Here is a 26,072-nt window from a genome sequence, read left to right on the forward strand (position 1 = left end):
TGCGAGCTCTGGAGACTGGGACTGGTGGGGTGGGAGGATGTTGACAGAAGTCAGGAAGAACAGGGAACTTCCTAGGGAGAAAACGATAGGAGTACAGGATATTTGGGGGGCATAGGAAGTGGCCTGTGAATAAAGTAGGACATTAGTAACAAAGTAGAAAACATGGGAAAATTGGGCCAAAGTCCAGTTTGGAGCACTGAAAGCCAGTTTAGAATAGCACTGAGGGAACTATTAGCAGATTTTTGAGCAAGGCAATGAGAGCCCAAGGCTTTGCCAGGGGAAATTGAGGACGTGCACTAGACTGCCTCAGGCTACACATGCCCAGCACCCTCTGCCCTCCCGTCATCAGTACTTGCACCGTCCCCTCTGTCTGACTGTCCTGCTTGTCTGTCAAGGACTGCTTCCAGATCTTATTGCTGGTTTCCCTGGAGCTTTCTGGCAGGGCATGTCGTATTACCTTTGTTTTAATGATTTGATGTACTACTGGTCCCCGGCTCTAAGTTCCCATTTCTGAATCCTTAGGTGCTCACTGTCTATGGGACATATCGGGTACAGATCAACATTGGTCAGAGGACTCCCAAGTACTGCATGTGTGTTGTATGACCTTATACATGTATACCTTAGACCAAGGAATGCATGTTCCAGTTCAATAAGATGTTAGATGTCTAGGCTGAGTCTTTATTTCAGAGCCAAGGTTGTCCTGCAGGGCCATGTCCCTCCCTCCCTTCATGCCCCAAGCACTTGGAGTTGCAGATGCTCAGAAACCATGCACTCCCCTCACCCTCCAGACAGCTAAGGGCTCAATCCCAGAGGTGTGTGCAAGCCAGAGTTATGTATAAAAACTTACCCAAAATATTAACGAGGAAACCAACAAATGGACGGTGATTCTGCAGTGGGGTTTGCAGATGCTCTATGTTGGTAGAGTGAGTTTCACTTTTAAAACTTAGGGACAAAACCAAAGAAAAAAATCTCTCCAGAGCTAACTATTTCTGAATGCTGACACACTTGTTTCTAGTCTCTGTCCTGTGTTTCTATTTGTGTTGTGAAGTACAACAATCCTGTATTGTTCTCTAAAAGCTGAAAGCCTTATGAGTCCAGCTTTCATCTTCATTCCCCAGAGTTTTTAAACTTTTTGGAGTAGAGCCCTTTAAAATGAGCTTGAATATTAAAATTGCATATTCCTTAAATATTTACTATCATGGCTCCTCCTTCTTACGATAACCACATAGGAGAATTCCAACTAGTGGCAACTGCTACAAAGAACTTCACCGCGGTGGAAGAATAGCGCATAGGACATGGAAAGATAACTGCTGTAGACAGGCATCAGGGGTGTCCTCTGACAGAGTGCTGGTGCTTTTATCACGAGGACTCAGCCCTGTACCAATGTAGACCTCAAATGGCCAGTCTCTGACATCGTTGCTGCAAGGTCCTGAGGTCAAAGCCAAATAATCAGTGTGTTTTAGGTGCAGTAGCCCATGGTGAGGTGGGAAGGCAGATGGGGCAGATTGTGAAGACTCAAGAGACAATTGGTAGCTTGCGCATGTTTTTTGCTTGTTTGTTTTTGCTTGTTTTTTGAGACAGGGTTTCTCTGTAGTTTTGGTGCCTGTCCTGGATCTCACTCTGTAGACCAGGCTGGCCTTGAACTCACAGAGATCCACCTGGCTCTGCCTCCCGAGTGCTGGGATCAAAGGCATGTGCCACCACGCCCAGCTGTGCATGTTCTTTTCAATTGCAACAAGTTTTATGAGATTGTTAGGGCATATTATTGTCCTGGGCATTCCTAAGAGGAAACTGGTTTGAAGACAACAGTGCCAGCCAGGGTCTCCTTCCCTCTCCTTATCCCTGCTCACAGAGCGCTGCCTGTGTCTCCCATAGCTACGGCTCACTGGTTTTCAGTTCCACCTTGGAGGCAGCCCAGTTCTGAGCCTGTTTCTGTGTATCAGCCCGAGATCAATTGACTTTTCGATAGATGCAGTTCTTCTCCCCTTGGACCTGTTCTTGTCTTTATGAGGTCCTGCCATCTGCTAGCCTCGTGTGGGAGGACAGACTGCTTTGTCCTAGTTATCAACATGGTATCATTGACTTCATCTCTGAAATGAGCTGTCTTCCCCCTGGGAGGGGCTTGGCAGTCTCTCTAGCTCTCCAGTAAGTCACCTGTCCACAGCTCAGAAGTGCGGTGTCCCTGTCCCCTTCCACCTTGCTGGAGACATGTCTCTTGTCTCCCGCCGCATAAGCTAGGCCAGCCAGTGGAGAGCTCCTAGCTTCTCCTGTCTGTTTCCCATCTCCATCACAGACCTGTTTGCGCTACTGCTTCTACATGGGCTGGGGCTCCGGCTTCAGGCTGGCCTTTCAGGGGAAGTACTGCCCTCGCTGGATCACCTGCCAGGGCCTGTTTTCCTGTCCATGAGATTACTCTTAAAATGTGCTGTAGTAGCACTCAGGACATGGCTTTCCTTGGACTTGGTTTTTCCCTTGATTGGATCCCTTGGAAAGAATTCCCAGACAATATTTGGTTGTAACTCAAAAAGTACTCAACCCCTTAAAAACACCTTTATAGTGAAAATTCAAAGGGCTACAAGATAAAAGACACAGTTCCCCAAACCTTTTTATTTTTGATGCTACTGCTATTAGTATCTTTTCATGTATTCATAAATCTTAATATGTTCTGAAAACACCCTGTAATCATGCAGAGTAGAGTGTGTATACTATAACATTTGAACTTTTTTTACTTACATATTTGGATGTCTTCTTCTGTTTAATGAATTAATAGTATTCTGTTGTGTGAACCTGCTATAATTTATTTCAATATTTCCCTTATTGATGGACTCTTGTCTTTCCGTTTAAAAAGCCCTAATCCCTAAAGCTCTTGATTCTCCATTAACTTCCCCTGTGTTAAACATTTACAGAGCGGCTCCTCTGTCTCTGGCTGTGGACAAAGTACATTAGGCCGTGTGCTTGAGTTGTCACCAACAGAAGATGCAGGCATACGAACAGGACTGCACACGTGCTAGGACAGATAGGGGATGCCTGCACATCTAGTCAACATTACCAAGTCAACCTAAGGAGGTGACTGAGAGTCTGAAGTAGGACTTTAAAGGATGCTGGGGCTGACACGATGGCTCAGCAGGTAAAGGCACTTGTCACCAAGACTAGTGACCTGAGTTCGAGTTCAATACCAGGAACTGTCATATCAGAAAGACAGTAATGACTCCCCCAAACTGTCCCCAGATGCAACACATGTACTGTACAAAATGCCACCCCACAAATAAATAAATAAATGAAAGAAAAAAATATGAAGCTTTAACTTAAAAAAAAAAAAAGGATAATGAGATTTCCTAGGGACCAAAGAAGAAACAATCATTCATTTTTTTTTTTTTTTTGGTGGTTGGTGTATATTTTTGAGGTTATAATATAATTACAACATTTCTCCCTTCCTTTTCCTCCCCTCCAACACTCCCCTCCATTAACCCTTTCCACTCTCCTTCAAATTCTTGGCTTCTTTTTTCACTAATAGTTACTACATGTATATATGTATTTTCATACACATATATATTCCAAAATGTAACCTATTGAGTAGATACAATTTTGCTTATATGCATGTTTTTAGGGATGACCATTTGGCACCAGGCAACCAATTGGTATACTCTTTCCTGGGTAAGACTGCCTCTCCCATTCCTAGCTTTACTTAGTTGCCTATGGTTTTTGTTTTTTTTTGTGTGTGTAGGGTTGAGGCTTCTGGGCTTTTCCCCATCCAGTTTGGTATGTTCATTGGTGTCATCCTTCTTCAGCTCACATTTGGACAGCCATGTTTGTAAGACTTTATAAGCATAGCTTCTGATGCTACTAGGAGACACAGTCTCACAGCAAACAAAATCCTCTGTCTCTTATAGTCTTTCAGGTCTCTGTTCTGCAGTGTTCCCTGGGCCTTAGGTGTGGGAGTGTTTTGTAGATGTGTCCATTGGGATTGGGCTCTACAACTCTGCATTTGGATTGACTGTGGTTTTCAGAACTGATTTCTGTCTGCTGCAAAGAGAAGTTTCAGAAGCAGTCATTCCTGAGGAAAAGGAATTCCATACAAAGAATGGTCATCAGGTGGACTGGCCAGAGCATGTTGCAGGGTACAGTGGCTGGAGCTGCACTATTTGTACACAGTTGGCCTACGGAAGCATTCAATAAGTTCTTGCCTGTTTAGATGCCAAACTCTCTGTTTCCTATAGAGTCCACACGTTGCCAGAGCACAGGGAACTCTCTTTTGAATTGGTTTGATTTTTCTGTCATATTCAACCATGTCATGTCTTCTTTTCACAGAGTTTAGTAATATCAAGAAATAGGAGAGAATTCAACCATGGCCCCAAGGAAGAGAGGTGGACGAGGGATTTCGTTTATCTTTTGCTGTTTCCGAAACAATGACCACCCAGAAATCACATATCGGCTTCGGAATGATAGCAACTTTGCACTTCAGACCATGGAGCCAGCGCTGCCCATGCCTCCTGTGGAGGAGCTGGATGTCATGTTCAGTGAACTTGTGGTGAGTCCCAGATGTCTATGCTATCATGCTATCATTGTTGATAAGCCAGAGGAGAAGAGGGGAGGAGATGGGTGGGTTGGCTTGGCTTGTGTCTGTATCTGAACCCTTACTGTCCTCACTGAGCTATGGAGAAGTAAGTGTGTGTGTGTGTGTGTGTGTGTGTGTGTGTGTGTGTGTGTGTACATCGTGGCAGGTGAGTGGGTGTTAAAAAGGCTTGTATGAGTCTACATACAAAGGGTTTTGTTGGTGCTTCAAATAGCCAGAGGGATTTCTACATTTGGTTGTTCAAATAGTGGTAGGTAAAGGGCAAGTGTATCCTAACTTACTCTTTCTAATTCATCCTCATTCTTCCTCAGGTCTATCCTTATGTGTGTAACTCCTGCATCTACATCACACCTTTGGCATGCTTCAGTGTTCCCCCACTCCGCTCCCAATGTGTGGTATTAGTGCTATTTGAAAACTAGTCATGCTTCCCAACTTGTCTTTGAACTTTGGTGAAAGACATTAGTACTTAAGTGCAGTATCATTACTTAGACTAATGATAGGATTGGAGTAGCAGCTGTTGTGGGAAACTTTTTATAGATACCATCACATTGTAGAGATCACTGTCCTCAAATGAGGTGATACAGATCGTGTAGACCTGTTCATCAAGAGATGCAAATAGGCTCTTTACCTTTATGGCATAATTTAAAGAGAGCTAGTATAGAGATCAGCAAGACCTTGCTTCAAGTCACTACTCGGAATTTGCCTACTTAAGTGTAGGTGGTCATGTTATTTTTCTGATCCCAGTTTCTGAAAAGTGTAGGGGAAACACCTCCTCTCAGGATTGCTGCAGTGGCTAAGCCAGAGCAGGTCACCGTGAGTGGTCCAGTGCCTGACCCCTCAAGGTGCTCAGTGAAGTCACAGGAGTGCAGTGACTTCCATTCCAGCTGGCATTCCGCGTGGAGTTTGTTCTCACTGGACCATGTGGTTGTGTGGCAGAAGCTCGAGAGTGTGGTCTTCTGCTAGGTTCTTAGGGCAGAAAGTAGGCTGTGTCACAGCCTGCCAGGGGACTGACAGTGTTGTTCTGGCTCCAGATGAGAGTTCAGAAATGGAAAGATGAGGCAGCGAGAGTCTGCGGAGCTGAGGTTTGCGTTTTGGTCTCCTGAGGGGAAGAAATGAGCCTATTTTTGAGCAGCGTTGATTAGGATAAAAAGAGATAGCTTATGATTACATGTTTATACTTTATGATACTGAATATTTTATCCCCTCTCTCTTCTCTGCACTCGGAAGAACTTTATTTTAGGTCTCAACATAAAAAGCTAAACCCAGCTGTAATGGGGCATGCCTGCAATCCCAGCACTTAAGAAACGGAGGTGGGAAGACTGGGAATTCAAGGTCATCTTGTGTTCCATAGTAAGCTCAAGGCCAGCCTGGGCTACACACCCACATGCCCGCATGCGCACAGGTGGCTCTGGGCAGAGTTCCATTGGTAGGATTCCTGCCTAGCATACAAGATGCCTGATGCACGACTTTTCTCCTCACTGTAACCAGCCTGACCCAGAGCGACTTAAGGGAGGAAGAGTCTCTTTGCTTTGGTCCATCATGACAGGAAGGCGGGGCAGGCGTGTGGCACAACTAGGAGTCACATGTGTCTGCCTTCAGGAAGCAGAGAAGCTGAGTGTTGTCTCCCGTATCCGTCCACGACTCCAGCCCACGGAATTCAGGGCGGGTCTGGCCTGCTCAGTTAAATCTTCCTGAAAACACCCTCACAGACATACCCAGACTTGTGTATCCATGGTGGATTCTAAATCTTAATAAGTTGACAATGAGGATTAACCATGACACCTGGATCCAGTCACCAGCCCTACATAAGCTGGGTGTGATGACTCAGAGGGACCAGACATTCAAAGTTATCCCAGGCTCCATAGCAACTTCGCGGCCATCCTGGGCTACCTGAAACCCTGTCTCAAACAAGACAAAGCACGCACACACAAAGAAAGTTAGACCTAGCCTTCAGAAATGTGACAAGTTCAGTTGCTGATAGCAGCAGAGGGGATCGGTTGATCGAGAGGTTCTAACATCACCAAAGGTACAAGTGTGACGTTCCCCTGCAGGGATCATGCCTATTCTTGTTGTGGGGTGTGGTGAGGAATATGGTCAGGGAAGGCTTTCAGAAGGCTGGCAGGAAGGGCAGGAGGCCATGTCACTGGCTGTCCAGCCTCTCCAGCTGGCTTCTGCTGTGGCAGTGAAACCTTGGTTCCACCAGCAAAGCCTCATCCTGCATTAGTGCTGCGTGTTCACCCCAGGTCAGCTGTAGTTCTGTTCCTTGCCGCCTTCTTTCAGAGAGGAAAGGCAGCAGCAGTCTCCAGGCCTGTAGGTAGCATGTCATTGGGGCCCACTTTCATTGCCAGCGCTGATCCCATGGACACGCTTGAGAACACGGGGTTAGAAAGTGTCATTCTTTTGTAGAGGTTGGCACCACCACTCACATGGCCAAGGCGGAGGTCACTGAGATGGACGGAGGATGCATAGTCCTCTCGCAGGGAGGGGCCGTGGATCATGTGCCATGATGGCTGTGGGGAAGGGCAATAATGGTACATTTATGGCTTGGTTTTATTTCCTGCTCAAAGTGCTTTACCATCAAATGTGTACCTGAGGAGAGGTGTGCCACTGATAGCTGAAGACCTTGTGGGTTGTGGAGCCAGGGAAGAGCTAATATCCCTGCATAGTCTGCATCTGTTCCTTTCCAGCATATTCTGTCAGACTCCTGCACTGAAACTTCCCCAGGAACTGGTGGTGGCAGCTCCCTGTACATCTTGAAGACTGCTTGTTACTTTGCATTCAGAGAGAGAAAATTCCAGTCTCTGCTTATTGATGTCTCTATTGTGTGTGAGAAAATTGCCTACAGCTGCTAGTTGTTAAAAAAAACCAATGCCAAACCAGAACTTTAAGCCAAAACCATTGGAAAACAAATTATCCTGAGGTTTGTGTCTGTCCTGGTGAGTGACGATGGATTTTTGTCTACCTCTGACTTCAGGGACGTAGACCACAAACCCTTCCAATTGCCAGGGGAGGCCTGAGGCTTGAGAGGTGGGCTCAAAGTGCTGGAAGCTGCTTCTCCGGGTTCTCCTGAGCAGTTGTAGAAGTAATCCTGCTGTGCCCTTGTACTGGGAAGGGACTGATGGCAGAGAGGGCTTGGCTCTTCAGTCAGCACTTCTAGTCGCCTGCTTGGCATGCAGTCTGAGGGAAGTTCTTTCAAGGCAGGTTCCGTTTGAGCTTGATTCCTTTTCTCAGTGAGAGAGTTGGTATAAAGATTAAAGAGGATAATTAAAACACGAACAAAACCAAACACAAAATGCTGGCACCTAGCTGGACCTGGTATTACAGGCCTGAATTCCCAGCTAGTTGGGAGGTTGAGGCAGGAGGATCCTAAGTTCAAAGACAGCCTGGACAACTTAATGAGACCCTGTCTTAAAATAAAGAAGTAAGTTGAATGCTTTGTATATAGCTCAGTAGTACAGATTAGCATGTGAGAGGGCTTTGGATCAATTTCCAGGACAGAAAGTAAGAAAAAGGAAGGAAGGGAGGGAGGGAGGAAGGAAGGAAGAGAGGGAGGGAGGGCAGATGGGCAGGCAGGCAGGTAGGTGGGTAGTCTACAGCCAAGCGCAGCATGAGTGATGGGAGGTAATTCAGGTCCTTTCTGAGGACGATTTTCAGCAATGTCCAGTTTTCTGCTTTCTTGGAAGCTAATCTGTGTGCTGTGTGAGCCCTGCCCTGCTGGCCCCTTTCTCTCTGCATCTGCTGGAAACGGGCTCAGCAGAGCGGGTCGTGTCAGAGTCCTTTCCCTTATCCTGTCTGATGAGTCACTGTGCCGTTTTAAAAAGTGATACCAAATGACTTTCTTTCAGAGCGTGTATTGAAACCATATCATCTCACTAATGAAACAAACCTGGAAGGAGGTTGAGCATATGAATCTTTGAAGAGACAGCCAGGAAGGTGTGCCTTGTCCTGGCAGTCTCTCTGCCACACACGGGGCAATGAGAAGTGGAGGCACTTGGACACATCATTTCTTTTCTTCTTCTGGTGTTGGGGCTGAAACCCAGGGCTTTGCATTTGCTAGACAAGGGCTGTACTGCTGAGCTACACCAGCCTACCCGCTGCCCCTTAAACTCCCTGTTCACTCAACACGTTTACCTGTTCACCATGTTCATCTACGCAAAACACATAGTGCTGTGGCCTTTAGTGAATCCATAAAACTGCAACCACCACCAAATTCTGTCTAGGCATTTTTGTTGCCCTTAAAATAACCCTCCTATCCATTGATCATCACTTCCTATCCATCCTGAGCCCCACAATCCCCTGGCAGCCCCTAAACTACTTTATGTTTTAGAGAATTTGCTTTTCTCAGACAGTTTGAACAAATGGAATCACAAAATGTAGATCTTAGTAACTGATATCCTTTATGTCATGTCAAAATTCCTCCATTGTATGGTTGCTAATTCTTCATTTCTAATTATTCCCAAATAACATTCCATCATAGAGGTATATCACATTTTAGGAATTTTTCAAAATTGATGGGTATTTTAGAATTTTTTTGTTTTTTCCAGTTTAGCAATATTATGAAGAATGCTGCTATAAACATGCATATGGAAGTTTTTACATGTAAATGTGTTTGTGGCTCTCATTGGTCCAGACATGCTAGCAGAAGTGCTGGGGCCTAAGAGAACCGTGTTTAACTCTGAGAGCTGCCAGACTGCTCTAAAGTGGCTGCCCTACCCTGCCTCTCATTTCCACAAGCAGCCTAGGAAGCCTCCAGTCTCTTTCAAATTATTTATTTGTGTGTGTGTGTGTGTGTGTGTGTGTGTGTGTGTGTGTGTGTGATGTGTATATGTGGGCACATATGTCACACTATGGCAGTCACAAGACAACTTTGTAAAATCAATTGCAACCTTTATGTGATTTCTAGGAATTGAACTCAGGTCATCAGGCATATACAGCAAGAGCCTTATCCTGCTAAGCCATTTTGCCTGATGTATAGCTATAGATAGATGGCAAAGTATATCCCAATTTTTTTTATATCTTTGCCAACACTTGTTTTTATTCATCCCTTCCCACCTGCTTTTAAGTGTGTTCCACTCCACAGTGTATATGTGTGTTGTCTAAAATAAGATTTCCTGATCATTTCTAACTGCTATGGATTATTACAACTAAATCGTTCATTGACGTATTGATCAATTGCTACTGTGTGTTTTATGTCGTTTGAACATTGTACCTCCCCATACCCTCTACCCTGCTTGTTCTCTATCTCACTCCCTCCCTCCTCCTCTCACCCTTTCCATCTCCCTCTCTTCCCCTCTACCCCCCACTTTTTACTCTTTGGTCTTTGCCTAGATCAAAATAGAGAGCATGGGCAGTCTGTGATTTAGCATTGGTGCCTTAAAATTCATTGCACCCATGTTCTAAAAGCACTTAAATAATTCAGATGATCTCATCTCATTTATTTGGGAAGCACTAGACACAACAGCCCTGTAAATTGTCCTGCTCAAGTAACTTGCATTTTAATATTTTCAATAGATTTCTTTGAGGATAAGCAGACAATGTGTTATTCACCAACAGATTGATTATTGTGATGTGAGTGTGTGGTAAGTGCCTGTCTGTGCTAGATCCCAAGCGGACACAACACCATCCTTGATGATGCCCTAAAGCTGCTGGTCAAGCAGTGAAGACAGGCCTATAAACATGCAATCCTGTCACACATGACCCAGTGCTAAGAAAGGGTCCACTCAGGCTCAAACATCCTTTTTTGAGAGAAGAGGCTTTATATACCCAATTTTCATGGGAGGTTCTCCTGGAATAAAATCCTCAGCCTCTCTTCTAACACCTCACTGTTCTTTGGCATATTTATAACTCAGTCTCACCTCTTTTCTCTACTAATGTGCATTTGTAACTGATTTCAGAAAACACCTTTCAAATCTTTTAATTCATTCTTTGAGAATTTCATACATATATACAATGCATTTTGGTCAGGTCCACCCTCCTTCCAGTTCCTCCTGGATGCCTCACCCCTCCTGCCGCCATCCTTCTCTGAACTCCAGGTCCTCTTTTTGTAACCCTGTGACTCTAATCATTTGACTATATGTGTGGGGGTATCGGGCCATCCACTGGGGGATGGTCAACCTACTTCCCTGAAGAACACTGACTCTCCTTTCCCCACAGCCTTGAATTGTCCAAGATCCTCACATAGAGACAGATGGCTTTGTGAGCCCCTACCCATCTATGCTGGGATTATGGCTGGTTTGATCTTGTGCCGGTCTTGTGCAGGCAACGACAGCTGCTGTGAGTTCATGACTGCAGCAGTCCCGTCCTTTCAAATGAGAGTTCTGCAGCAATCTTCCTGTGCTGGTTGTTGTTTATCAACTTCACCCAAACCTAGATATACCTTGGAAGAGGGAATCTTAGTTGAGAACATGCCTTCACAAAACTGGCCCACAGGCGAGACCATGGGGGCATTTTCTTAACCGATGATTGATGTAGGAGAATTCAGCCCACTGGGGGCAGTAACATTCCTAGGCAAGGTGGTCCTGCAGTATATGAGAAAGCAAACTGAGCAAGCCAGTAAGCAGCACTCCTCTGTGGCTTCTGCTCCAATTCCTACTTCCACGTTCCTGCCTTGAGTTTCTGCTTTGACTTTCCTCAGTGATGGGGTGTTACCTAGAGGTGTAAAATGAAGTAAATTCATTCTTCCACAGTTGATTTGGTCATGATTCTTATCACAGTAACAGAAATCTAAGACACCTTCCAATGTCTTGTTCTTACAGTCTTTATGCCCATTCCTTTGCTATGTTCCTCAAGCCATGTGGGTAAGGAGTGTTATATAGTTGTCCCATTTAGAACTGAATATTCTACAGTTACTCATTCTATAAGTTTATGTATTAATTGCTGTCTACTGCAAAAACAAGTTTCTCTAATGAGGATTGAAACTATACCATTGGTATACAAATAAATGTTTAGAAGATAGTTTGATGCATATCTGTTTAGTAAAATAATAGTAGGTTTTTCCATAGGGTCTATGGCCTCCCAGCCAAGGATTCTTGGCCAGGTTTACAGTACCAGGCATGAGTACAGCTCTGTGTAGTAAGTCTCACATCCCATCAGAAAGCATTTGGTTACTCCTGGAACATTCATGCCGCTATTGCAGCAATGAACATATTTTCTGGGCCAGTCATGGTTGTAGCTCACAGAGTCCATAACTAGGTAAGACTATTGATGACTTTTCTTTCTTAGCAGCCTGTATCGAATTTTCTGGCACTATGAAAGTTAGCTATTTGGGAGGAAGCTTCTGAGTCAGTACCAGGTTAATTTCTCTATGTCCTATATCCCAAGTCTGTGGTGTTTTCAGGAATAGGTTCTTTCCATCATGTTCTGGTGAACAACCAAGAGCGATGACAATGGGGCATTTCATTTGGAGGGTTATAGGACCCAGCAATTCAATGAACTGGGCTTTAGCATTATATCGCATAGAGGTCATTCTGTTTAAACTGGTGCGTGTGTGTATGCGCACACGTATGCATGCATGTGTGAATGTTTGTATGCATGCATGCATGTATGTGTGTGCTTGTGTGTGTGTGTGAGATTTCTGGTTTTTTTTTTGTTTTGTTTTGTTTTGTTTTTTTTTTAAGAAAAGTTCTCAGACTGCAAATTTTGTTCTGTTAGCCATGATAATTGTTAACTCCTTTTTTCAGGCTGTTGAAATCATTTCTCTTATTACTGGAACTATTTTTTTTTTTTTTTTTTTTTTTTTGGTTTTTTGAGACAGGGTTTCTCTGTGTAGCTTTGCGCCTTTCCTGGAACTCACTTGGTAGCCCAGGCTGGCCTCAAACTCACAGAGATCCGCCTGGCTCTGCCTCCCGAGTGCTGGGATTAAAGGCGTGCGCCACCACCGCCCGGCTACTGGAACTATTATAAGCCCTCTGTAATAATAAAATTCTTCTGTTATCATCAGATGAGAATCTGATGAGAATCAATGAGAAGTTTCATCATGTTTTAGCTCCTTATTTTTTAAAACGTGCCTTTGTACTAAAATCATGGCTAAGAATAGAAAGTATCTTACGGGAGCTATTCAGTTTCTGTCTCCATTGGAAGTTGGAAAAATAATTGGTTAGCAGGAACATGTAATTTTAAACTGATAGAAGAAAAAAACTAGTTGTAAGAAGTTCTGGTTTTGATCTATTGTTTTTTAATTAGAGTATAAAGGATTTCTGGTAACCAAGCAGAGGGGATCAGGTTTTATTCTAGAATAGCTTCAGAGTGTTCAGTTGTTTGGAAGCCAAGAACCAGAACTGAGTGAAGGAATTGGTATTAAGAATGTTCTAGTTCCAGGAGGTCTGTTTCCACCTGATAAACTCATAAAGGACCAAAGAGAATGCTCTTAGCTAAAGGACACTGTTAATTGACAGTAAAGTAAAAAAAAAAAATACTGAGTAGATCTTCCAATTACACTTTGCATTTTTTAATAAATTACCTTGATAAGTTCTTAGAGAAAACTGCTTAACATCGGTTTGACAATATGCACTGCATCCCAAAAGGAAGTGGTGTATAGATAAAGGACTTGTGTGTGTGTGTGTGTGTGCAGTGCTAAAATTCCTGTGCAGTTAGTATGAACTGCTGCCAATGTGCAGTTGGTTTAAAGGAGACAAAAGCAATCTCAAATTCAGAACTTGGTAAACAAATTGCTCTAGCCCTGAGAACAGCTGATGGTTTATAATACTGGCCAATGTTAATCTGTGTAGTTTTACATGCCTGTATCTGTTGTGTTTTGGAATAGAACATTGTATCGCTTTTAAAATCTGGCAGCAGGTTTTTATACCAGTAGATGTTATGTATTTCTTTGTACTGGCTTACATCCTGTCTGCTTAAAAAAAGTCTGATGGTCAAAATGGCTTCATAAGTTTCCTTCTAGTCCTCTGATTCTCTAAAGCTTAAGGGAAGACTATTCCTTCCAATCTTGTGTGTATTTTATCTTACCAGGACCATTCCAAGTTATTTGAAAATAAGCTATTCATTTTAGATTTTTGATTTCCTGTTTGATATGGTGTTGTCAGTGTAGTTACCATTCATCTCTGAATGCTTCCTAATGTTAGATCACAGAGACAGGGTGAGAGGACATGAGGACATAGGAAGAAACAGGAACAGTTGCTTTTTAAACTGAAACAGTGGCTGGAACATTGGCACCTGTCCCAGATCTGTGGAGATAGAGGCAGGTCATCTTTGGCTGTATAGGGTGTTTGTGGTCAGCCTTGGGCCACAGGGGAATGAGAAGAGAGAGAGAGAGAGAGAGAGAGAGAGAGAGAGAGAGAGAGAGAGAGAGAGAGAGAGAGAGAGAGAGAACAGTAAAACTATGAATTAATGATGCTGTTGAGAGAAGGACTTTAGATCCCTTTGGTCTTGATCAGTTCTATTAATATAAAAGCTAAAGAGACCTTGAGTGGTGTATAACTGCTTACTGGGGGCTGTAATTGAAAATCTGATGGCTTAATGTAGTCCCTTGGCTCTCAGTTGCAAATGACACAGTCAGGATTCTGTACTGACTTGCCACCCTTTACTGACCCCACAAAGCCAGTTTTAAGGGCTGAAAGACCAGGGGGCTAATTTGATCTCTGTAAGTTGTAGGCTTTGAGTAAGCTTTTAAGTGTAATTTTTTTCTTTTATTAATTTTGTTTTTTGAGTTTGTTATTTGACCGTTTCATACATGAAAATAAAGTATTATAATTATTCCCCTCACCTGACTTTTTATGTGCTCTAGTAATGGTTAGAAAGATCTGTTAGTTTAAACGTATAACTTCCTGAGAATTTATATTGATGCTCTAGGAACAATCTTAACACCATCACTTGTTCTCACCACACACATGACCTTCCCCACTCACTTCCCTGTCTAGAGTTCCTCTGCTTATAAAGCTGTTTGATTCATGCCCTGGGAGCTCAGTGGCCAGCTCTGTCCTCAGTTATGCTTTTCCTGGCTCATGGATGAAGAGTTGGAATTTTCTTTGTTGAAAAAAAAATCCCCCCTTTTAGAAGCTGCATATTTTTCTCTTATCCAGTTTTAAATGGATTTATTAAAAACACCCTGTAGCTGCAGCTTCTTACTTCTGCACATTACAGAGTTCAAGAACAAAGTTCAACTTAGTGACTGAAAGCCAACGGAATAAACATAGGGGTTGTTTTCTGGAAAGATGGGCATCTACCAAATTTAAAAGGAGCCAGAACGTCCTTTCCTGTTCTGTAACCAGTAAACGTGAGTTTATTCTTCAGTGCCCAGCTCTTCGTGTCAAACCTGAGATGCAGATACAGCCTTGCACTTTCAGAGAGTAGAATGGTGTGGTGTTCCTTCCTTGTATCTGCCGTTTCTAACTTCTGGATCTCCTGGGCCTGGAGCTTGTGTCCAGTCCAGAGAGGGTGCTCGGTGCATGCTTGTTGTCTGGATGCTTGTGTGAGTGGATACTGCTTGTTAAAGTTTAGCATGTGAAATGGGTATTAAGTATTGGAGGGAGTGTGTGTGTGTGTGTGTGTGTGTGTGTGTGTGTGTGTGTGTAATGATTGCTGAGTACTCCAAGAGCTGGTTTGTTCTGTGACTAATCCTTGAAGTGGTGACTATAAGCTTAGGCTGATGCTGTGTGTCCCTGTACACCCCCCCCCCATCATCTTTTCTACTCATCTTTCTCATTTGGATGTTATTCTGGGAGCATCAGAAGGGCCTGCAGGAAGGGGAGCAGATTAAAAGAACAAAGGTGCGGAGGTTTAAGGAATCATTTTACTCTTAAAATCGCTCAACCGAGGGAGGCGGCTCAGTCAGTAAAGTGCCTGCCACATACATAAGAGTGAGGCCCTGAGTTCAGATCTCCAGCATCAGCGGGAAAGCTGGGTGTATCAGTGTGCACCTGTAACCCCAGCACTGGGCGGACCGGTGGACTGCCAGAGGTGGCTAGCTGGCCAGTCTCCCTCAATCGGTGAGCTCCAGGTTCGAGGAGACAAACGTCTGCAGGCACATGCGCACAGGTCCATCCGAACACCACCCCCACAACACAGAGAACTAAGCTTCTCCAGTGTGCATTACGCGGTGAAGTAAGTATGTAACTGTGCTGTGGGAAGAGGCTCTGCTAGATTGTCTTTTGACCCAATTAATGCTGAAATGTGTCAGATGAGCTGCCAAACAAGTCTCTTGAGTGTGTGGGAGGGGCCTGGGCTCCAAGAACAGAATGGGCTTGAGAAGGAGGAACCAGGACTTTGGCTCCAGGCTCCCACAGGGCTCGGGGTGTCCCACCTGTCTGTCACTTTGCAGCTGGCTCTGCCTCTCCATTCAGTTAGGAGAACACTGCTTAGAAATGCTCTGTATTAAACGTGGTCAGCTGAAGTTGCACTAGATTATAGTTCTGCAAACGGGTATTTGGGGAAATGATTTAGCTACTTAGAACAGTTGTTTGGTTTGGAGAACTGGCAAGCTGCTGCTGCTTCAGATTAATTAGAAGTTCAAGTTACCCTAATGAATTTCCAGTCCCATAGCAGAAGTCAAAGAACTCTATAGGGTTAGCTGTAGCGTTTGTCTAGTAAACAGGATATAATTTGTATTGTCTGCTAGTAAGGGAAAGAAAGGAAACACACATTAAAGCATTCGTAGTGAGAATCTAAACATTCTGTTAGTCAGCCTTTGCTTGTGGGATTTCTCTCTTGTTTGTATGTATCACAAGGAAACATGTCTGTCAGACAGAACATTACCTAGTAGGTGAGTCATCTGTGGTATTCTGTGTAATGACTGTGAGTGTTGGCAGAAATGTAGCAGGCTGGAAGCCTTCAGGATCTGTCTGTACATGCCCATCCCTTTCTGGGTGGATAGCTTTCTGTTATTGACCATTTCTGGCCTTTCCTGACTGCATAGTGCATAGGGGCAGGAGTATCCTCTAACAGTGTCCGAAATCTTGTCCAAAATCTTATCTAACTATTATATTTCTAACTACCACCCTAAGAATAAAAGTGTTCTCAGGGTCATTTGTGGTAAGTTTTAAGATGTGCTAGCAACTCATGACTCTTGGGTGTGATGGCTACATATCTTGGTGGGGCTGGATGTTCATAAGTTTAATGAGTATTGCAGCTTTCTTTATAGTATCCTCCTCCATACATTCATAAAAGTGATTATTTTTTTAATTTTGCTGTCAGAGTATCATTCCTCTGTATCCACGTTCCTTGTCTGCCCTCTTCCACTAGATAGGGACTGGTCACGCTGTCTTCTGACATGTCTTCTGGTTCCTGGCCTCTCTAGGGGTTTTCCTTCAAGTATGGTGGGGTTGCAACATGGCAGAAGGGGTTCCACTCTGAGAATGCAGTGCTGCTGCTGCTATATCCTTGAGGTAATCCAGAGCAGGTTACAACCCACCTGGAACGCAGGAAGCCTGGGTGGGGCTAGGCTCCAGGCCTTGGGTCTGTTTGCCACAGGCTGTTTTGTAGGAGGGAAGTAAGGCTTGGTTGAGTAATAGGCTTGGGAATTCTGTGAACTCTCTACATTGAATCTGATGGAAGGTTAGCTTGTCAGGGACCATTAGAAAGCAAAACAAAACACACCAAAAACAAACCCCAAACATAATAAACACACAAAATGGTGAGTGGATGAGCAGGATACCCCAAGGGCCTGGTTAGCTTCTCCTTCCTTGTTTCCCTACCCTCCATCCCCTGCTCCGGGATTGTGCAAATGCCTCCCAGCCTTGATCTAAATGTCCATTTGTGTGTGTGTGTGGGTGAGCTGACCTTGTTAGAAACAGACTACAGAATGAGGCTGGGAACCTGTGTGGCTGCTGTACTCCACAGAGCCAGCAGGCTGTCCAGTACTGGTAGCTTTGGAGGTTTATACATAATCTTACGTTTCAGTCTCTGAAAACAGTTTGTTACAAAGTACTAATCTTTCTACTCATTCACGACCTTTATTGTATGTTCTTTCAAAATTCCTTCCCTTGCTTTATCTATCAAATCAATGCATTTCCTTTTATTGATGTGCCCTGTGCCGATTGTTTTCTGATTTATGTGGGTTTCTCTGTTGAGCTGCTTGCTCACACTAAAGTGTAAGTGTAGGACCAGTGAGGTTTCTTTGTCCACACTCTTTCGGAGTGGAGCCTTAATAATAGGCTTTGTTAGGGCTCAGCCTAGAACTGTGGTTCCCACAGCCGAGCTTTCCTCAGAGCTCTTGTCTTCATTTAAAAAAGTCTTTATTTAAGATATTAGAAAAACACATATTCTATAAGAAGATGAAAGGATGATTACTATCTTCTCTGAGATGAACTTTTATGGTTTGTCTGTGGGTTGTAGTTTTTAGGGAGAGAGGGGTGGTGCTGAGTCAGCACAAAGCATTCTCTTGTTTCTCACTAAGTCCTTGTCTTTTCATTTCCATTCAAAGACCTATCCCAAAAGAGTGAGATGAAGAAAACTGGGGTGGCCAGTGCAAGGAGGAGGCCGTCCAGACCAAGTGTGCTGAGATGCACAAGCAACCTGGGTGTTCCTGGCTCTCTGGCCACGTGGACTTGTTAATATTAGTGGGAAACCCAATGCCCTAGGACCAGGACCAGAACTCCTCATGGTGCCACTGCTAGGAACAAAACCGAAACCCAGGGCTGGGGAATGTCACTTGGATGGTAGAGTGCTTGGCTAACATGCTCAGAGCCCAGGGTTCAGTCTCCAACATCCAGTTACTCTTGTATGATGGAACCCGCCTGTAATCTCAGTACCTCAGAGGTGGAGGCAGGAGGATCCAAAGTTAAAAGTCATTTTTGGATACATAGTGAATTTGAGGCGAGACTGGACTAATGAAACCCTTTCTCAATAACAAAGCCAACAACTCTAACCTGACAGAAACAAGAAAGTTCCAAAAGGATTTCTTGTTAATATTAATGCATCACCTAATTTAATTATTAAGTTATTAAATTAATTATTAAGGGGCTTGGGGAAAAGTTGACCTAAATGTTACCTATACTAACAATTTATGAAATTTTTCAAAGAAAAGATGAAGGTATTTCATGGAAGTGATTTATGGTGTTGAACAAAAGCTGTGTGTAAAATGGTAGATTTGGAGCGTCCTCTAAAGGACACGCAGCCTTCCCTCTGCTCTGCACATGCTGTTTCCCAGGCCTCTGCTCCTTCTGGAGCTCACTGGAGGCTCCAGCCCTTACTATGTCGAGTGTGCTGTCCATCTCTGCTGCCTGGAGCTCCATTTGGTCTTCTGTCGCTCCAACAGCACACTTGAGTTTTGTGTTTCTGAAGTTTTATTGAAGTATCATTTTCATGTTACAGAAGAGTTTGATGAGTTTGATGTGTAGTTAGACAGCCATTACTAAAAACAGGTTTCCTAACTCAAAAAAAGTTCCTAACTCAAGATTTAGTTGCTGAAAAAAAAAAAACCCTTATATAAGCAGGTACTATTTGAAATATAAAATGTAGTGATCTCAATTCTGTGATTGCCTCTTTCAGTATTTGGACTAATTATCAAAATGAAAAATCTCCTATAACATTACCTTGAGGTAATTTGAGAGCTTAAGTAAAACAAATTGACAGAATGATTTTTAATTAGTTTGTATTCCAATTGCTTGCTCCCACTCTTAATTATGCTTTTCTTCTTTTCCATCATTGAAGGTTTATTTATCCCCTTCTCTAGTAGTGTGTCTAAAGAGTAAAGCCTGGAAAAGAGAGGAGCCAAAAGCAACCCAGCTGCTTTATAAATCATAACACTAAGATGGGCAGCTCAATAAAAATAGGCAAAACATGAATGCCTAAGAACAGGTAATCAGCATATGGAAAGTTAGATTCATCACTAGTTGTCATTAGGAAATGCAAAATGAAGCTACCTGAGTTAACACCTGACATAAACTAGGATTGCTCACATTGCAAGGACATGGCACAGAGTGATGATGGGAATGTGGAGCAACTGGAATGCCTCATTTTGCACCTTTGCTAATTCAAAAGCAGTGTTCTTAAGATTTTTACAAGCCAAGCACAATGGCTCATGCTGTAATCACAACACTTGGGGACAGGAGGCAGGAGAATTGCTACAAATTTGAGGCTAATCTGGACAACACAGTGAGATCCTTCCTCTAGGAAGAAATAAGCGGCAAGAATAGTTTTTTGTTTTGTGTGTGTATGATGTGTGTTCACGTCTGTTTGAATGCAGACTCACCTGTATCACAGTGCATGTGTGGTGATCAAGGGATAACCTCAGGTGTTTCCTCACCTTCCACCTTATTTGAGACAGATCTGTTCTTTTTCCCCAGCCCACATACCAGGCTGGCTGGCCTGTGAGCTGCTGAGGACTCTGCTGCCTCTACCTCCCATCTCCCTGTAGAGTGCTTTATAGGGATTATAGATGCTTGCCTCTGTGCCCTGCTGTATAGGAGTTCTGGGAATTCAAACCAATTCCTTATACTTGTATGGCAAGTGCTTTACCCACAAAGCCATCTCCCAAGCCCTAGGTTTTAATCTGTAAAATCCATTATTTACACTTTGTTTTCCTTCCAGTTTCCCTGCTGCCCTTCCTTCCTCCCACCCCAGTTCTCCTCCCCCTGTGCTGTGTTGTTTGAGGCATTGGCAGTTAATACAGAGATGACTAGGACAGACTGAACTACTGTCCTCTAGGAACCAGTCCATAATGGGAATGAGACATGCCAAAAAACCCGACCATGGTCACGTGAGAAATCCTTCAGGGCACAGAGGAATTGGCCATCCCAGGACAGACAGTCAGACCAACTATTTGAAGTGGTTAGCTAATGCTTTGGAAAGATCTGGGTGACTAGGATGATTCTTAGATGAAGTAGGAGGAGCCCACTTGAAAAAGAGCACACCATATGCAGAGTTTCAGAAGCTGGAGAAGTGTAATGAGAGGTGTGGGAAGGTGCTGTTGGTGAAGGGGCAGTGAGGTGAGGCAGGTCAGCAGGGGCCCTGTGGGGAAGCATCTAAACTGTTAGGGACTATACTTTTTCTTGCAAGAATTCGAACTGGAAAGCCTCCTGTCTGTCTTTGTAGAGAGGTTATAAACACTTGAAGCTAGGGTGTTCTTATTCATCTTTGCATTCTTTATGTTGCCTAGCTCTGGTCTTAGACAAGGTAGGGCAGTGCTGACGGATCTCCTAAGGTATTGGTAGTCCCTTAGAATCATGCATTCTTGCCACATCATTAAAACAGGTTGAGTCAGAGTAGAGAGACTTTCGAATGGACAGGCCAGGGTTTCATTAGATGCTGTACATTGTGTCTCAGCACTCCTGAATTTAAATTATCTGCTTCAGTCTTTGTCTGCCTGCTTGGCTGGGAATCCACCACTCTTCACCTTTGGTGACTGAGAAGACCAAGTTGAGAGGCTTTCACAGCTACCGATTCCTGTCTCCATGCTTTCTACTATTTCATTCCTGTTGACCACGTCATTTACCTGGAGAAGCCTTCACGTCCAACTTTCCCACAACAACCTTAGCATGTGACCATCCTTCCATTAGTCTGAGTTCCCTTCTGTCCTCCTGAGTAGATGATGCCCTCACTGTCCTAGCTCAGTCCCTGACATGAGTAGATACTCAGCACACACTATCTTTGCTTCCGTGAACGAGTTCCTGAGGTGACTAGGGAGTGCATTCTCATTGTGTCTTCAGATGAAGGCACCGAAGGTCAGAGGTCACATCACTTACCCCAGATGCATAATTGATAAAAGCCAGACTACAGCTCGGGGACAGCTGCCAGGAGAACCTGTCTCTTGCTCCTAGCAGACATCGGTGGGTCTGCTCATGCCTGTTTCTGTGACATGAGTCCACCCTCCCACCCTATCCCACTTGTGGCATAGACAGTACCCGAAAGAGCACAGACTCTGCCATCGGTTTGCACTTCAGTCCCGTCTCCACTGTTGGCTAGCTCTGTGCCTGGGGCCAGGTGCTCAATCATTGTGTGACCCAGTTTTCTAGAAAATGGGTTAGTAATAATACTTACTTGGGGGATTGTTGTATTTTAATTAATCCACATAAAATGTTACTAATGGACCCATGGAAATGTTAAACAATTGTTATCTCTTACTGTCAGAATACATTTATCCTTTTCCATGTCCATATTGTAGATCAAAACTTTATGTGGGAACATTACAGCATTTTTTTATTCTGTATTTTCTTTTGCCATCAGACTGCCCCAGCTCATCTGTGTTCTCACAGTTTAAAATAGGTAATATCTACCCCTCAGCAAAACCGCATAATCCTCCTCCCATACTGCGAATTTTGAGGTTTTAGGATTCACACGTTTCTTCACACATATGCTCAGGGAAAGCTATGCTGTAGTGTAGTAAATGTGTGTTATTAAGAATGCTGCCCTCAAATCAAAAGCGTTTCTCCAAACTAAGCTAGATACTGTTGAATGGTTTGATTAACTGAGCTGATTGTCGGGAAGTGATTTATGTCACCCTTGCTTCCCCTGTTTTTCAGAGCAGGTGTGACTTACAGGAAACTTACAAAGGAAGGAAGATAATTACTTCCCATATATACCGTTGCATGCCAGAATCTTAGTGTTTTAAATATGTTCTCTCCTAATGGAATTTTCTGTACAAATTCTTTATTCCTTTTGTGGTTGTTAGTTGTTGACATTATTAGCAGCTAGCTTCTTGTGGTTAGAGTATAGTGTGTGTGTGTGTGTGTGTGTGTGTGTGTGTGTGTGTGTATGCGCGTGCATGCTCTCACATGGTTTAGTGACTTAACTGTTTACCTCATTCTTAAAATAAGCTAGCAACTGATTTGTGTTCAAGTGAGAGAAGTAACAGCTGTCCAGCTGCCACCCTGTGCCAGGCATTCACTGCATATTTAGCTGTTGCCAGGCCTTGCAAGAGGAGTGGTCTTCCTCTTCTGGAGAGGAAGTAGTGACTTGATGGGATTCAGAAGGGGGAAGCTGGCCTGTGCTAGGCTCTGGAGGAACATGTGTTAATGGGATATAGCAAAGAGTTCATGAGAAGCAAGCCTGGCGGGAGAAACGGGAGACTTTAAGAGGCCAGCTGAGGGATGAGTAATTAATTTTTCAGGCACCGTAGAAGTAATGAAGGTTCTGGATTGGGTGCTTGAAACAGCACAGTGCTTATTTTCAAGGCGTGGTTTCTAGACCAGAGCATCAGCAGTACCTTGGAAACCTAATGAAATGCAGACACTGAACCTTCCGGATGGCCTCCCCACTGGTGGTCAGTGAGGTCAGAAGTTGGAACCCTGGTGATTCTGATGCTCACCCAACATTGAAGGCAAAAATGATTGAAGAGAATTCTAGGCATGCTGAGTAGATAGGACTGGAATGTCAAGGAAGAAGAGTGAGGGGCTGTGCCAGAAGCCTTGGGAGTGGTTATTAGGACATAAGTTTGGATGGTTCCATTGTGAATGAAACAAAAGGAAAACCATTGCAAGGAAGATAATGGGACTTGATGACTAAGTAGTCGTGGGAGTGTAAGATGGAAGATAGGAAGGCAGTGACCTGTGTCCGTGTGTCCCCAAGTGTGACTGACAGCAGATACACACACGAGCCATTCAGGAGGGGAACTTGCCTTCAGAGATCAGAACCTTATTGACCCTTAATGTATAGCTTTTATCTTTTACCCACACCCAGCCATCTACTGTTGTTCTCAACTGGATAACCTTCCCTGTGGGAATGAAAATGAACCAGGCACTCGATACCAATAATCACATTAACTACAGATGGAGTTACTGAGTGCCAAGATGTTTTCTCTGAGCACTCCGTATTCATTATCTCCTTGCTGCTATTCATTAGTTATGAATGTCTGTAAGTTGACTTCCTGCTCTTCCCACCACTTAATGTTTCTAAGCACTGATCTGAGAGGCTAAGCACCTGGACTCCGGGGTCACACAGCTCTGGGCTTAAAACTTAGCTGCTTTGTCCAGCAGGTGTGTAGGCTGGAGGAAGTGCCTTGCCTAATCTTCACCCTAAGTTCCCCCAGCTCTCTTACAATGGAGACTATTATCGTAAGGAGATGGAATAGTGAGTGGCCGGCTCTCTTTAGGTTCATTGTGATAACTAAATAGGAAGTGCCTGCCTGTACATAAAATCCTTAGGAAATATTAGCTGAGATTTATGGTGATAATACTAGGCACTTACACAAAACTTCATTGGCTTATGTTGTTAAAAAAAATAGACAAAAAATTCCCAGGGCTGGCATGACGGCTCAGTGGTTAATGCACTGACTGCTCTTGCAGAGAGGATCTGGGTTCAATTCCCAGTTCCCATGTGGCAGCTCACAACTGTCCATAACTCCAGTTCCAGGGAAGCTGACACCCTCTTCTGGCCTCCATGGATACAAGGCATGCAGTGGTGCACAGACATACATGCAAGCAAAACACCTAGGCACATAAAATAATAATAATAATAATAATAATAATAATAATAATAATAATAAGCATAAGCTCCTTAGGCTGGTACTTAAAGCCTTCTACAAAGTGGTCAGGCTTTACCTCCCATGATGTGTATAGCTCAGTACTTCACCTTAGCTGGCTATGGTCTCTCTGTGTGCCAAATCTATTACCCAAACCTAGTCTTGATTCTGTTGCTGCCTTAGTCAGTTTTTGTCACTATAACAAAAACGTCTAAGATAATGAATCCATAAAAAGTAAAGGTTTATGCTAGCCCACACTTTGGGAGAGTCCATTCCATGACCCTTGGCATCAGTGTTGTGGGCCTGGACCAAGGCAGCCTTATCAGAAAGGGAACACATGGCAAAGCAGAACCATTCACACTATGGCCAGGAGACAGAGAGAGGAAATGGACAGGGTCCCTCAGTCCCCTTTGGTGGTATACCCCAATGATCGAAGGCCATCTTCCCTCTAGTCTCTACCTTCAAAGGGTTTCATTAGCTTCCAGTAGTGTCTCCCTGGGGAACAGATCTCTAGTACATGGACCTATGGGGGACATTCAGAATCTAAATTACAGCAGGCCATCTACAGATCCATTTTTGGATAATGACTATGGAGTACTTAGAGAAAAGATCTTGCCTTTTAGTAAGCTCTCTCTGAAGTCAGGGTTAATGTTGGCATTGAGTGTCTGGTGCGTTTTCATTCTTATCATGTCTAAGTCGTCCAGTGCTCAGCCCAGGAGTCCGTTTTTGATGATTGCTGTCTTGTCTGGAAGGCTGTCAGCAGCAAACTCTCATCTCTAATGTGATTAATCCTGAGTTCCTGTGGCTCTGCACCCTTCCAGCTCGATGGCCATACATAGCATTCGCAACAGCCAAGGTCCAACCTAGCCATGTCTCTGACACCCTGGCCCTGTAGTGCTGTGCTGCTCTCTGGCCCTGTGCCAGGAGGTGCCACATTGGTAGCTGTGACGCACACTGTGAAGTAGCTGCCACCTCTTTCTAAAGTGTAAGTTGGTAGTTGTTTTCTTGTTGATACTGGCAATGTTCTCTATAGGAATAAGATTGATCTCTGTGATAGTAATCATTTTCTCTTCTTCTCAGGATGAACTTGACCTCACAGACAAACACAGGGAAGCCATGTTTGCACTTCCAGCGGAGAAAAAGTGGCAGATATACTGTAGCAAGAAAAAGGTAAGATACTCATTGTGATCACAGTTAACTAGAAGAGCATCACTTCTGATTTCCTCTGCTCTCACATTTCATCAGCAGGACTCAGAAAGCTCTTTGTGATGTGCAGACCAGTTTGAACGTGTCATGTTGTGGCCTTGCGGCTCCATACAGTAAAGTGCTACTCCTCAGATGTTATTTTTATAAGCAGGTCACTGGGCTCCTCTGCACCTGTTACTGTTACTCATAATTGTGTGCAATTGAGACCTAAAATAACAAAGGCTTGCCTGAGATAGAAGCATCTTCCCTGCTCCTTATATAGCAGTTTGTATACAGATAGATTAGGGAGAGTATCATGGCTTTATGTTTACATAATTAGTAAAACTTTATATTTTGTTGCCTCTGTAGTACGGTTTCATTGCCCCCATAGTTCAAAGTGCTCTTCAGCCATTTCACATTCCAAAGTGAAGAATGAGAAATTAGGCGAAAGAAACATACTCTCCACTCCTACTTTTAGGGACACATTTTAGCAATTTATTATTATTATTTTACTAGTGTGTGTGTGTGTGTGTGTGTGTGTGTGTGTGTGTGCACCACAGTGCATTTGTGAAAGTCATAGGACAACTTTCAGGAGTCATTTCTCTCCTCCTACAGTGAGTTCCAGGGGTTGAGGTCAGGGCATTTGGGTGAGTGTTTTACCCACTGATCCATCCCACTGGCCCTCATTCAGGAGTTCTACATCCCTTCAAGCTTGTTGATAGGAAATGACTATACATTCCTTCTGGGCACTCACTTGCAAATGAAAGCTGATACTGTGCCACCCCAGGAGATGGGGTGGATGACACTGGGATCAACGAAACTACCAAACCTTCCTCTCTAGTCCACAGCACTGGGCATCACTGGGCAGAGGGGACTGAAATAAAGCTCACGCTCCTTCTTAAAGCCCGTACCAGATTCTTAGACCATCCCCATGTGTGTTTTCCCTCTGTTCCATATGAGATTTGA

General features: G+C 43.8%; 1 protein-coding gene across 2 annotated transcripts in view; it reads left to right on the forward strand.

Annotated features, from left to right (window-relative positions):
* Positions 1-26,072, forward strand: part of Daam1 (dishevelled associated activator of morphogenesis 1) — a 172,730-nt gene that overhangs the window by 66,264 nt on the left and 80,394 nt on the right. For both annotated transcript variants that reach the window (XM_059278947.1, XM_059278946.1), the window contains exons 2-3: positions 4,309-4,528; positions 25,002-25,091. In XM_059278947.1, coding sequence (XP_059134930.1) covers positions 4,346-4,528; positions 25,002-25,091 — 273 coding nt within the window. In that variant the 5' untranslated portion in view covers positions 4,309-4,345. The remainder of the gene's footprint in view (positions 1-4,308; positions 4,529-25,001; positions 25,092-26,072) is intronic.

The sequence above is a fragment of the Peromyscus eremicus genome, chromosome 14 (genome assembly GCF_949786415.1).
Source record: "Peromyscus eremicus chromosome 14, PerEre_H2_v1, whole genome shotgun sequence".
In the NCBI taxonomy this organism is placed as follows: domain Eukaryota; kingdom Metazoa; phylum Chordata; class Mammalia; order Rodentia; family Cricetidae; genus Peromyscus; species Peromyscus eremicus.